At 31.5% G+C, this 14142-nt stretch overlaps 1 protein-coding gene across 1 annotated transcript in view; it reads right to left on the bottom strand.

Moving 5' to 3' along the window:
• The window catches only part of LOC135146254 (zinc finger protein 569-like), a 53010-nt gene that overhangs the window by 14165 nt on the left and 24703 nt on the right, over positions 1-14142 (bottom strand). The window contains exon 3 of the mRNA XM_064078415.1: positions 4887-5321. Within this exon, the coding sequence (XP_063934485.1) occupies positions 4887-5321 (435 nt within the window). The remainder of the gene's footprint in view (positions 1-4886; positions 5322-14142) is intronic.

The raw sequence follows: 14142 nt of genomic DNA, 5'->3' as shown, positions 1-14142 counted from the left end.
ATGGGTTCTATTATTGGTTACATTTTTTGCATTCAATTTCCATAACACCCTATATATATGCACAGATAACGATATAATATCAAATAAAGTCTCAGTTAAGTCATACACCGAAGTAGAAATGTATAAATACCCGGATGTGGCTTTCCGTGTGCGCTCTGTATTAATAATAACGGTAATGCGTGAATATAAATATTTTATACGAAAGTTTATTACTTATACAATCCAAATATTTTATTGTTTGACACACAATCGGGCATAATTGATTTTCCTGTGTATTATGTACATTTGACTGGAAATCTACTTCATATACCTAATTCATTTTTAGTTAACGACCTAGATATTTTAAACACGAAACAAGTGTGTCTCGCTTTTTTAATTATAGTCAATTTGTTATTGAAGTGAATACTTCAGAATTAATAGCTAATATTCTAAACACAATATAATAAAAATGAAAATTGTGAAGTGGTTCATAGTTGTCCATCACCATTATAGTCCATTAGTAGCTAAAAGGCGTACCATATCGTTAGTTGTCTATAATTAATGCAGCCGGTTATTTTTAATTTTAAAACCTCTGAATTGCTTTTTATTATCAGACAGTTTTTAATAGTTCAATTATTAATTTTGCTCGTGTCCGCAACATGACCCAGCAATCACTAGCATTAATTTAAAAAGCTTCAAAAGCTGTAACTTATTTGTTACGAAGCAGGTAGATAATTGTTATTTTTTAACGTTCGTTAAAAAAGCGTAACATTTTTTATTAATTTTTGTTTATAAAGGATATGTTTATTTCATCGCACTAGAAGCGTGAAAAAAAGTGTGATAGCGTTTCATTTTTTCACGCATTTGAGTGAAAAAAAGTGCCGTAGCGTGTGATTTTTTAACGGAATAAAACATAGAAGCTTACCGTTGCTATGATAATAATTAATAATTCATAAACACAAGCGATTTGTATTAATTTTCTCGGTGTGTTGTGATAATTTGTGTGCTCGGACAATGGAATCGGACAGCGATGAACACTTCTCGTGCACCCCTGAAAAAATTGTCAAGACGGCAAATACGGCTACATTTATGTTCCAAAATAAAAAGTTTTTGAAGTTGGTGATGAGTTTTGTTACGAACACGAAAAAAATTTTGTATGCGACTCGTGAGTAAAGTGGCTTTTTTTTACTCGGCGGATTTGCGCACTCGCCTTCGGCTCGTGGGGAAAATTTTCCTTCTCGTAAAAAAAAAGATACACTTTACTCACTAATTGCATAAATAACTATTTATTTAAATACTAAAAAAACGGTATTGCAACTCATAGGTGGGACATACCTATTAACTGTTTGTCATCACTACTATTATGTTCACGTGCTTGTGGTAACTATTAGGTATACCTAAACTAAACTTCCATGATGTATGTGTACTTCCAGTTAGTCGAAGCAAAAATTTGTTTCGCTAGTTTTAGTATAGTTTGCATGCCGCAGTGAAGTGGACGTACTTAACTACTGACAATTGTAGAGAATTGCTATGCTTCGCTATACTTACACGTGCGTGGGCAACAGACACCGGTTCCTATTTTCACGTGTTATCCGATCGAACGTGAAAATATTCTTGCGGAGAAAACTTTTTTTTGTAACTTAGTAATTTATCTGTCTATATGTTTTTAAATTATTTGATATAAGGATGTGCTGCGTTAAAATATAAAAAAACTTCCTTCCATCTATGCATAAAGTATTATTATTTTTCCATTTCTACTTCCTAAGCATACTAAGGAATATTATAATCGAGTCCATTGGGCGACTGGCTACTTTCATATTTTCTCAATATATCCTCCTAGAATACGAAAAAATAGGTCTTCCGCATCCGTTTGTCTGTTTGACTGTCTGTCTGTTCGTAATCTGTGTCGATTTTTGTTAGACAGATAATCACCGAAACTACCGGACCGATTGTCGTCAAATTTTAATGTGTATTATGATATCATGTACATGGTAAAACGGTAATCAAAGCTTGTCTTATCTCTTATCCTCCTCACCAACAATGTGGCAATGTAATGACGTCACTTCAAAACTGGATGTAATAAATGGGTTTTAAATTGTATAAAGTAACATAGTCATACACGTAGTTTATAAATCCGAAACAACCAGATTTAAAAAAAAGAAAAACCAAAATTGTATAACTGCATATTCCAGTTGCATTTTGAATCTGCAAACCCGAATGTTTTGAAATCTTGCGGACGTTTTAATGGTATCGTAAGCATGGTAAATTTTTAATCAAAATATACTTGATTGATGACGTCATCTCAAAATTTTGTCGAATCAATTTGTCTAAAATGTACAAAATATATTTCATCAAGCTTCCTGGATTTGTTTCCTATAATTTCAAAAAGTCAATTTGGCATTAATGGAAAGCGACGTACGTATTCTTTGACTGTAATGGCGCTACGTCGCAGGTCACACTCACCAAAAGTCAACCAAATAATCATTGCAAATGTTATGTACATTGTCTGTAACAACATTTATAGTTTTAACAGTAAACCTGAGAAAACAAGTAAAAAGGGCCGTGTGATTGTTTTAAATGTAATAGATTATATCTCAATGCGTATAGTAAGTATGCAATTTTGGTCAAAGAATTTTCGTTTCATATTTTCATGAGGAATTTATTGTAAAAATTTGGTTGCTAGTTCTGCGACAGGACAGGAATTTTCACAGCGATAACCTTTGTATCCTAGATTCTCAGTGACTGTTATAAACTGTTTTTGGTGTTTGTATTTATACCTATTATACCATAGCTGCAGTAATGACTAATGAGTAAATACGTCGTTTTAACCATAAAATATATATATTTTGTAATTAACCCGAACGTTATTATACTTATAATGTTATAATATTTATTGAATACAAATCCATTAAAAAACTTGTAGCAACAACAGCATCTAATTATTTATATTGTTTAATACATGATATCCTAAAAAAAATCATGATTGTGTAGTGAGTTTTTTGTTTGGTTTTGAACAGTGCTTATAAAGTCCTATTTACTGCACTGTTATCGAAAATTATATAGTGAATTGCAATTAATTTAGAAGTTAGTGTTCGTTCACTAAACAGATAAAAGATGCACCATCAGATTCAAAAAGTTGGTAAGTTTTTTGATGTGTTTAATACTTAAAATAGTTATTTTTATACAGGGTGATTCAGCTTATTATTATTTGGATTATGTTTTTGTAAAGTCGTATATATTATCTTTAGGACAGGTAGTGAAGATTGACGGATCTAAGATCCGGTTTTCGATGGACGATAATTTCGGTTAGAGACTTGTACTTAATTATCCCACCATCTTTTTTACTTATTATGACTTTTTAGAAATGCTATGCTACTTATTAGCCCGTTTATTTAAGCAGCCATTAGTAATAGAACAGGTTACAGTCGGTAAGTATTTCACAATAAATGAACTGAAGCTGGAGAATCGAAACTCATCTCTGAATGAAAGGTAGAGATTGATTAAGTCGTCGAATCTGACAGTCAGGTACATTAAACCTCTCTGATTTTATCAACAAAAAAATTCCCCGACATACAAAGCGGTCCATTAAACTTAAATAATTAAAATATCGTTTATATTAAATATTATGCTTCTCCGTAAATAGGTACGTATTCCTAAATTTATAAATGTAAATTTAGGTATGAGTTACTATTATTAAACAATCTGTAAATTGGTTGTTTTTCTGTTGTATACTAAAAATACCGCATGTGTGTTAGAGTGCATTGCGAAAAGATTTCTTTTTTAACTTTTTGATATTAGTTAATATTTTTGCCGCTAAAATTAAATAAACTGACTTTAAAATTTAAAGTGTAACATTATTCACACTGTATTTCTTGTATTTTAGAGAATTTAGAGGGGCTATTAAAATAAACTTAATTAGCATATTAATTGCACATAAACCGTAGTGGGATATATAAGACACCAGTAATGACTTGATAGATTTGTTACTTATTAAAAACCACTGTCAGTGGCCGGAAACAGTGATTTCCCTTACAAGAGCCCCGCCGTACGCTGGTTTATGCTGACATCTCATACAAAAACGTTGTATTAATACAACTCTTCTCTACGGAAATACTCCCTTCATCGATATAACATTAGTGAGATATATATTTAAGATGGTGGCCAGTGGTGGCAGGCGTAATTCAGGCGCTCTTAATACCCGGGAAGTAGATGTTTCCTCCTACTGGGTTGGTTTAGTGAAGACATGCGTAATATTTGAGACAAAAATGCAACCTAACGTTATTAACGGCCCCTTATACATCTTAATAATGTTAATTTGTTGCCTTTAAACTTATAACTTAAAAGGTAATAAATACTGCCAAATCTTAGATAACCTTGAAATTTGCTTACTGTTGAGACCACAAGAGGTCAATACTGTAGTCTTTTATTGAGTTCCCTAGCCTTTCCATTTAGCAGTGCAATCAAATTCAAATTGATGCCAATAACTTGTAGTTTTCTTTTTGTAGATTTTTGTGTACCCCTGAAAAGGAAGCGGTATTCTCTTGTTTAATTTAGTTTTAATTCAAGTACTATTAATTATGGCAACCACACGATCGGTGTGGCTCGCTCTGTATAAAAATAGTTTAAAAAATCCACCCCCACATTCAAGTTAATGCAAAGAAAAACGTCCTATTTTTTTAGACCGTTAAACAATTGCTTTCTAATAGATTTTCAGTCAGTAAAGCTTATAATCAATATTGACTATAAATATTTGCACTTCATGGCGTAGATGGCTAATTTTATAAATATGTACCTATGTACTACACTTGTGTGTACTGAAAGGCGTTATATGAAAGCGATTATATTCTCTCTTTAGATCAAAATTATTTAAGCTAATATTAGTATAAAGATATAATCCTAATATTTACCATGTGTTCAGTTATTGCTGAGTAGTAAGTCCTCGGATCGGAAAGAACAGGCTTTTCTCGTGGCGACCATGGACTAGGTATCACACAACTTATTAAGTTCCGATGCATTTTAAACTTTGTTGGTACAAAATCGGAAATAGGTACTAAATTGGGCAATTTCCTTTGGTTTCCTTTGCTGTAAGTGTTAGAACTATTACACATTTTTTCTTCTTTTTTCTCAAATAACTTGTGTTCTTCCGAGGCCCAGTTTTTTAAGAATTCTATGTCCAGAGGGAGTTTTAAAAGAGTAGCAACGCTGATAAACTCGCTGATGGTGTTTGAATAAATTACGACACTTCCTGTGTAAATATAATCCAGGATTAGGGACATAGTGCTGCTATTAATGTCGGGAAAAATGAGAACCGTGGGTTCAGTTGAATCTTGCAGAAGTAATTCCTAGAAAAGAAAAATGTATAATAGTTGAGAGTGAACATTTTTTTGGGTGGCAATATTATAAGCAACTATCTTTTTAATTATCTATAATTTATATGTATAAGTAACAAACGTGATTTACTTATATTCATAACACGTAGGAATAGTGAACATTTGGGAACGAAAAGTCAAACTCCGGTAAATTTGGTTCAACAATTAACAATTAAAACACAGAAAGACGAAAGTTATCCGATTTTTGGAATAATGTAAACAAGGAATACTTTAAAATACAATTAAAACAATACAGTACATGCAAGATAACTTAATTTTACAGCCTAGATGAAATATTAAAAAACTATAAATTTCCTGAATTAGAAAACTGAATGTTACATCTATTTCTTCACAACTCTTCATACCTTTTGTTTAATTAGCATTGCTTACGCAAGTAGCTAAATACATTTCTTGTTATTATTAAGTAGTTTCTGTTTAACGAATTTTATTACTGAAATTTTTAGTACTTATGTGTAATTATTGACACTTCTAGTTCAAATATGATTATGTATGACAGAAGAATTCAGCGTAATATCTCTAAATTCATTAAATCGTTACTTACAGCTAACATATACATCAAAATTAGTACAGTAGAAATAAGGTCCTTAGTAGAAAATTGCTAAACAAAATAAAGTATGAAAGTACAAATAATTTATTTTCTGTATGTGACTACTAAATTATAACTAAATTAAAATCTCTACTACTACAGACCGAACACACTAGTACCATTTTTTAAGACATTTTTAAAAGATTAAAATAAATATCAAATTCATTCGATCTTCTGTTATAATTATGTGATAGTGATCGGTGACTTTGCTAGTGTGTTAGTTTTGTTTGAATCGTAATAAAAAGAGTACTTCAGCCATGAGTTCATTCTTGAAACAAGCATTTTTAATTTAGATGATAACCTACAACAGTGTTATCTATTTAATAAACCCAGAAGAAAAGTAATAATAATTGATATCCTACGAGTATAGATAAAGAACTAAAGTTGAATTTAGAAAACAAAATTGAGTTATCTGTACGAAGTAAAATTGTATATAGTGTAAATATGTATATATTTTTTTAATTTGCGTAATTTTGAAATAAAATGTGCATTATGTTTCAACAGATTCGTTAAGTCATACATAATTACTATGTTAGTCCGATTTGAGTATGTACAGGTACCTATATTTATTCAAAATCAAAGAATTGCAGTAATTTGCTATGCGAAATTCGGCACAGATAAATTTCTGAAAAATCTTATCCTCAAATCTACTTACAAACCCTCTCACTGAATATAATCCACAAGCGAAAAGATGCAGGTAAAAGCATAAAGTATAAAGAGTAAAAAACAATTTATTTATCCAACACATAAATATAAAAGCGATATAACTATGGTGATTTCTAATAATTAAAGTGGTGTATAAGTCACTAATGGGTTATAAATTTTAACTCACTAGTGAGTTATAAGTCTAACTCACTATTATGTTAAACCATAGAATAATCTTTTTTACGTTATTACTAAAATGTCTTAACCAACCTTTCTTGAGGGCTTAAAGGTACCATAGCGCCAAGTATTTGAATCAGGTTTGGCAATAGCAGCGCCAGCGCAAGAAAACTCTCAGAATTGGTTGTGTCTATTGCCAACTCAAACAGCACTTGTTGATCACGCTGTTGTTCATTATTTTAATAAACACCATTTAACTAAAGAACACATCTTTCTGTAAACTTTCACAACATAAGATCGAATTAATTAATTTAAAATCATTTGCAAATAGTAGCCTCTCATTATTAATTAAATTAGGTAGGTCATTAATGCAAGTTTGGTGAAGGGTGCCGTACTAAATTTCAGACAATATCTTCAACAATGTTATGCTGATGGTGCTATAAAATTTAAACCCGATGAATTTCCTGAGAAGGTGAATATCATGCAGTCTCTTCTTGTATTAATATGAAATAAACACCAATTTCTCTTCCTTTCTTTAATAACAGAATTTTTTTCCTGCTTCTTAAGAAACGGTTTTAGTTTCACTAAAGCAAAAATTGACAAAAATAGTAAACATCATTTTACATTCAATTTACAAAAGGACGTGACGAGGAGATATGGTTTATTTGTATCTTTTAGTTTATATTACAGGCCAGTCAATATTGGGCAATGTAACGTATTTTATATAAGAGATTTCACGCTTGTTCTGACAGTTCATCGTAAACAACTGGTTACGCGTTAATTGATCGCAAACAACTTATTAATCGCAGCGTTAGTTGATTGCAACGCCAACTTATCGCAGATGAAAAATGATAGTGTTTACGAAGAACATGTAAAATAACCGTAAACAATGTTTGTAAGCATTAAATTAGTTCTGATCTGTTACCAAAATATCAAATGAGTTTGTTGTGTAGCTGAATTAGAAAATGTTGTTGTTTTTGCGGTACGTTTTACAAATTGTATTTTTTACAATAATCTGATACGTAATAAAGGTGCATATAACAATATAAAATTCAGCCGGAAGTTACTTCCCAAAATTTTTTATGGCGTCATCCAATTACCAAATTTTTGGTGAGGATGAACTTTCAAATTACAGTTAGCGTTAGACCATCTACACAAAAAACCTTAAAGTATAACTAAAATTTTACAATAATCATAAAAAATAAAGAAACAGAAATAAAACATTATGATGAGTTTAAATTTTCCTAAAAGTTCTATTAGAGAAACTGAGCAAAAATTTGCATTTTTAAGTCTTTTTGGTACAGCACTGCTATTGCAAAGTTGTAAGTTTCAGTTGTTTCCTTTTCGTTAAGTTTTACCTCTAGATAAATACATAGCTCAAAATTCGAAACACAGATTTAAATCTAGTGCTCGTTTTTGCGTCACAATTTCGAGAAAAAATAGTACTAAATAAATATTAATATCTCTAGAGTTTTTGGTCGCGATTGTATACCTACAATAATGATTAACACAGTAACCATATTTTACTTTTGATTATATTTTGATTATAAAAGCACAAAGCATACAACCGTAGAAAATAGCCTGTTAGTGATGCCTAATTTGATGCTTCAGTCGCGACTAGAGAGATTCCAATGAGGTAATGGCAGTTTGTTAAGAACCCAAGACAGAATAAGAATCTAATATGCGTGAATCCAACAATGATGTTGCAAAAAAAGAGATTTAATTGGTGTCCTAGTGTTATTTTATAAATTTAAATTCTCTAGGTGCTTAAATACATAAATGCTGCGTCAGATAACTCTACAACCAAAAGGTACCTCTTGTTAAATCAAATCATCATTAATCTTATCACATTTCAACCAAACTATTGTTGGGTTCTTGTCAAATACACGACTGGCGGCAGCATATGTTGATTAATGTTTTATTTGCGATTGTTGTAAGATGTCATCGACTGTGCTGTATTCGTTTAGCTTCTGCACTTTAAATTATTTTGCGGTCGTTTTAAAAAATGTGGAATTCGTTTTTTTTATGAGATGACGTTTCAATAATTCGTAATTGAATTATATACGGTAATTAATTACTTAATTACACAAATTCCCCGAGGTTAACAATGCTCTAATCTAAGCCTTCAGCAGTTACGAATACAGAAATTTACGTTCAAACCATTATTATTTGTTGTAAGTTGTAAAATATACTCATAAATTAGTTAATTAATTAATTTTTTAATATGGTTAAAACTTTTGGAAAGTTTAAACACGGCATGTTTTTCACAAAACTTTAAAAAGTTTATATTGATGAGGTGATATTTTCATTAGTAGTTTCACATGTTTCAGTAGCATTTCTTGGTTAACTCCATTTTAACTTTATTAGAAAAAAAAAACTTGTTAAGGGTTTAAAATATTTGTTTGTAGAATACGTGTTTCGGTAAACATATATTCTTCTGCCTAGAGACGGTACACGTGTGTGCAGGGTCGTACAAATAAATATTTTTAAAATTTTTGCTTGGCTTTTTTAGACCATTAGTAAGTATTGAGAGTAGTATAGCAGTATACTGATCGAGGTACTGCTATCACAACAGATATAATTTTACACACTAAATACAAGACAAAATTATTGTTACTTTTAGCAGTTCCTTTAAAGGAAGGCTCTTTGTTTTCGTTTACTCATAGTTTTTGTCCTTTTAGGTTTCGAAAACGATAAAATATAGAACCATAACGAGCGTTCAAATAAAAACGACGTCAAGTTAGCTTTGGAAGTGTGAACGTGTGGCGTAGTTTTATTACATTATTTTAACTGACAATAACTTATTTCATTAGTATCATTGCAATTAACACACAATGGTTTTTACTTCCGAATAGAGGATTTTCATGATAGAATTTTATTTTCTCAAAAAACTGAAGGTCAATGGCAGTACCTTTTAGCCGATTGCTAGGACGAATTTCAAAATGAGTTTCCCGGCGTTCTTGATCACAACACCGTTACATGTTCGCCAGATCGTTCTTTGAAACTGTTTCGAAAAACCGGCAGCTTGACGCGAAAAGAAGGAAGTGGTCGGACAAAAAAAGCGTAGTACATGAGTTAGTTCAAAATGCGCAACAAATAATGAATAATTCTCCCAGAACTTACGTGTTCTGGCTCAGCAGACAGGAGTGTCGATTGGAATAAGCCACACTATCCTAAAAAAGATTTATATTTATTTCCTTATTGCATAACTGCCGTCCAAAAACTTCTTGAACTTGATTATCCACGTCGAGTGGAGTTTTGTGAGTGGTTGTTGACTAATTTTGATGATGATGTTCAATAAAACCTTCTTCAGCGATGAGGCTTGGTTTTACTTCAGCGGGTACTTTATTAGGCAGAATATGCGAATGTGGTGTGCTTAAGAACCACAAGATTTTTATGTTGAAGTCCCTCTCCATCCCCAGAAAGTGGGTGTGTGGTGTGCTGTTAGTAGGAGGAGAATTATTGGTTCGATTTTTTTTCATGGGACGTTCACTGGGATTTTGGATATTTTCAGCTGGGTGGAGCTAGAGTCCATATAGCGGCTGAAACAATGAATGTGGTACAACCCATATTTCAAGATCGTCTAATTAGCCTTGGGGCTGAGCACGAATTCCCTCCAAGATCCGGTGATATCATTGCGACTTCTTTCTATGGCCTTTCATCAAAAATTCAATTTTTCATGTTCCAATAAATGATGTCGATCACCTTCAAGCACGAATTATAGAGAAAGTCAACGAAATCAATAACAATCCCGTTATGTTACAAACTGTTTTCAATTCTGTTAACGGAAGGTGTCGAAATTGTCACAAGCAAACCGGTGGTTATTTGTTATTTCCAACATCTTCTATAGAAAAATAAATGTTCCATTCGCACTAAAACTGCACTGTGTAATAGCATTGTTTTAATGACTTTTAACATAACCTAATATTTACTAAGCCCTACGTTCAGATATCCAAAGCTAGCTTGACGTCATTTTTATTTGAACGCTCGTTATTTCATGATCAAAACGGAAATTGATTTAGAAATCAGTAGTAATCACACAAAAATAGCAAAAATTTATTTTATATGGTTTGTCTCTATTTCTTCCGGTATATAAACCAATGTATTTTCAGATTTCTGTCAATTTATTCAGCATTTTTTGCAGTAATTTTTTTTGCTACATTGCTTACTGAAACAGTTAATTAGTATTGTTTATAAAATATCGGAGAATTTAAGTGAGAGTTAGTGCAAAACAATATAATATACCTTGGTGTATCTACTTTTACACAGTATCCCAATATTGCACTGTTCACTTATAGTTGTAACTTTTTTGAAATTCCATACAATCAACGTTTTTCAAAATTTTTTGAGCAGTTTTCAACAGTATTTACAGCGACAATTAAATATCCATTTGTGAAGAAAAGAAACTATTTCGAATACATTTTCTTTATAATAAAATGGGATGAAGTTAGAGTGATTCCTTTTGTAAGTAGTTTAGTGTAATGTTGAAAACCAGAGACTTATCATTTAATTGGTGCAAATATGGGTATGAGAAATCGTAGATTTTTTTCTTACCTAAACCTACGTTAAAATAAATTTGCAAATATGAAATATTAACAATGATTTTGAAGAAAAAGTAGACATTTTAAAAAATTGTGGGTACGAATTCGCTCTTTGGAAATGATTAAAAACGACATCTAAAAGTGGTTGTATATTATGTGTCTAACCCTGAAACCATATAATTTAAATGATTTTATTTAGGGAAAAGGGAAAACATTTTTTCTTGACAAGAAAAGATTTGTGGAGATTCTGATGGTAATATTTGAATAATTTGAAACTGGAATAATTAAAAATAACAATAGTCAGTAGAAGCAAATATAATAACAAAAATTTGAAGAATTGAAACGTTATATATCTATGATGGTGTTAACTGGTTGCATATACGCGGTATGCTTGGAATGGAATTATCAATATGCTAGTGTGGAACGTGTTTGCTGGTTGATGGTGTTGATCGTCCATTCGTCACAGAGCATATCCCAAACACTAGATTTAGATCACGCAACATTACAGGAAGGGCTAACTGATATTATTTCCTCTTTAATTGTATCGTGAAGAATGCGACCACGATGTGGCTTAGCGTTGTCATCAAGAAAAATCAAAGTGTCTCGCCAATAGTATCAGCTAGATTTAAAATGTCATTCAGAGTAATGTCTTGAACACGGTGGTCTTGAACATATCTTTCATTTGTTAGGTTTCCGTGAACAACATGGTAGTCGCTGCCACACCTAAAAGAAGTTCCTCCCCAAACCATAATACCACTAACGCCGGAAGGGGTGACTGGCTAGGTAAATTGTGGTAATGTGTGATGTCCTGCATTGCGATATACCCCCTGACGACGACTATCGTCATTTAGACAAAATCTCGACTGATCTGAAAACAGTAGGTATGTCGTTCCAAACCATATTCTCCTGTAGCTTTAATCTCGACCACTGTACCCTTTATTCCGTTTTTATTCGTGTTAAAATTTGATTTTTATATATTAAAATTTCATTGTAAATCGAATTATTTCTTGAATTTTCATAATTTTAAAATTGCTTTTTTTGGTTTTTATCATATTTCAAAAACTATTCAAAATTTTGTCTTAGTTTTTTAAGGATAATGTAACCAAACACTACTGATTCTAACAATGTAACTTTTACTGTTCTAGTATTTTTAAATTTCTAAAAAAAAAATCTTTCTTTGTTACTTCCACAAAAGGTGTATTGAAATTTTCAACATATTTTTATTATTGAAGATTTTAAAGTCAACCAGCGGCAAAGTTGTAGATTATGGTCTAAAATAATTTTGTTTTATCGTTAAAATATGAATTTTATTTATTACAATTTCGCAGTATGTCGATTTTATCTTCAATATTCATATTTTTAAAATTTTATTTTTCTGTATATTTATCACAACATATTTTAAAATGTATTTAAAATTCTGCCATAGTTTTTTTAACGGTAGTACTCATAAACAAACTGATTCTAACAATGATGCACTTGCCGATTTAAAAATTTTGGACGTAATTCTTTTTCTCTGATCTATTACATTTTTACGGATATAATCGAAAATAAGTTTAAAATAAAAAATTACTATGTCTAAATTGATATAAATTAAAAATTGTACCGTGGTTGTGCTCACTTGCCAATTGCTCTACAACAAAGCTTATGAAGTGCTGCAGTGCCTATGCCTACAGCATGCAGTGCAGAGTTTGGTCTGTAAATAACTAATTTTGCAGTATGTACTGTTTTTGTGCACAGCATTGTTTCAGTCGGTTTGTAACGGACACAAAATTACAAATAGCATATAAATTGCCATAAAGATTGTACAACCAATAAATACTTCACTTTACGAGTTGTACGAAAATTGTAACTGGTTCCGTTACGTGGTTGCGATAAAAAAATATTTTGTTGTTTCTCGTTTGTCTTATTTAAAAGTTAAATTTAAACCCTATTGACATAAAAAAACAAAATGCATTTGTGTGAAAAAAAAAATCTTGTTAGAAGAAGTATCACTGGTGATTCATTTTAATTATGCCCCCTTTCTTAATACAGGGTTTCAATAAATGTTTATAGGGTCGAAGTAAGTCATGGAAGCGTGCCGCCTATCACTTTATATGGACTTTACTAAATGTCCAAGGACTCACGATAAATACCACACGCATCTGTATAACTGGTTGCTTAAATGCTTCATATCTTCAATGAAACTAATTTATTACATTAAAAAGAAACGAATGTATTGTCGTTGAACGTCACATTAAATGTTGAAAATGTTCACCATTTTGTTCAAGGCACATGTTCACTGTCTTTTTAATTTCAAATATGTTCTTTAACATCCTTTCGTCAACACTTTGGATCCAATGTTCAATTTCATGTTGGAACAGAAAATCTTGACTGGCGAGACAATCTTGTCAAAGATGTTTGAGGATTCTGCTCTACTCGTCTCAAATGTTCAACTTCCTCAGATACTGAAAATCTTCTAGGAGATTTCCCTTCCCTAACGATGTTTCTCGAATTTGCAAATCAGGGTATTTAGCTAGATATTCTTGCTTACAAGGGGTTACAGTATACACGTACTCTCCGTTGTCCTATTGGGATAATAAAAAACATAACAAAAAAAGTGTCCTGTTCAACAGAATAGCCATTTTCACGATCTTCGTTTCCTTGCACAAAGACAAAATTTTCGTACGCAAGCACCAATAGTGTTGAAAATGTTTTCTGTTGTTTTGAGCTTGGACCAACGAGAATTACTGTAATTCACACTTGAAAAACGTTAGAACAATAAAAATGATGACTTTAAATGACAGGTTACAAATGACATTAATGACCAGTGAGAACTGCCACAATG

This window comes from Zophobas morio, unplaced genomic scaffold (assembly GCF_036711695.1).
Source record: "Zophobas morio isolate AGI-343-1 ecotype UQ-CSIRO unplaced genomic scaffold, CSIRO_AGI_Zmor_V1 ptg000005l, whole genome shotgun sequence".
In the NCBI taxonomy this organism is placed as follows: Eukaryota; Metazoa; Arthropoda; class Insecta; order Coleoptera; family Tenebrionidae; genus Zophobas; species Zophobas morio.
The sequence above is the reverse complement of the archived record's forward strand: the minus strand, read 5'-3'. Positions and strand labels throughout refer to the sequence as shown.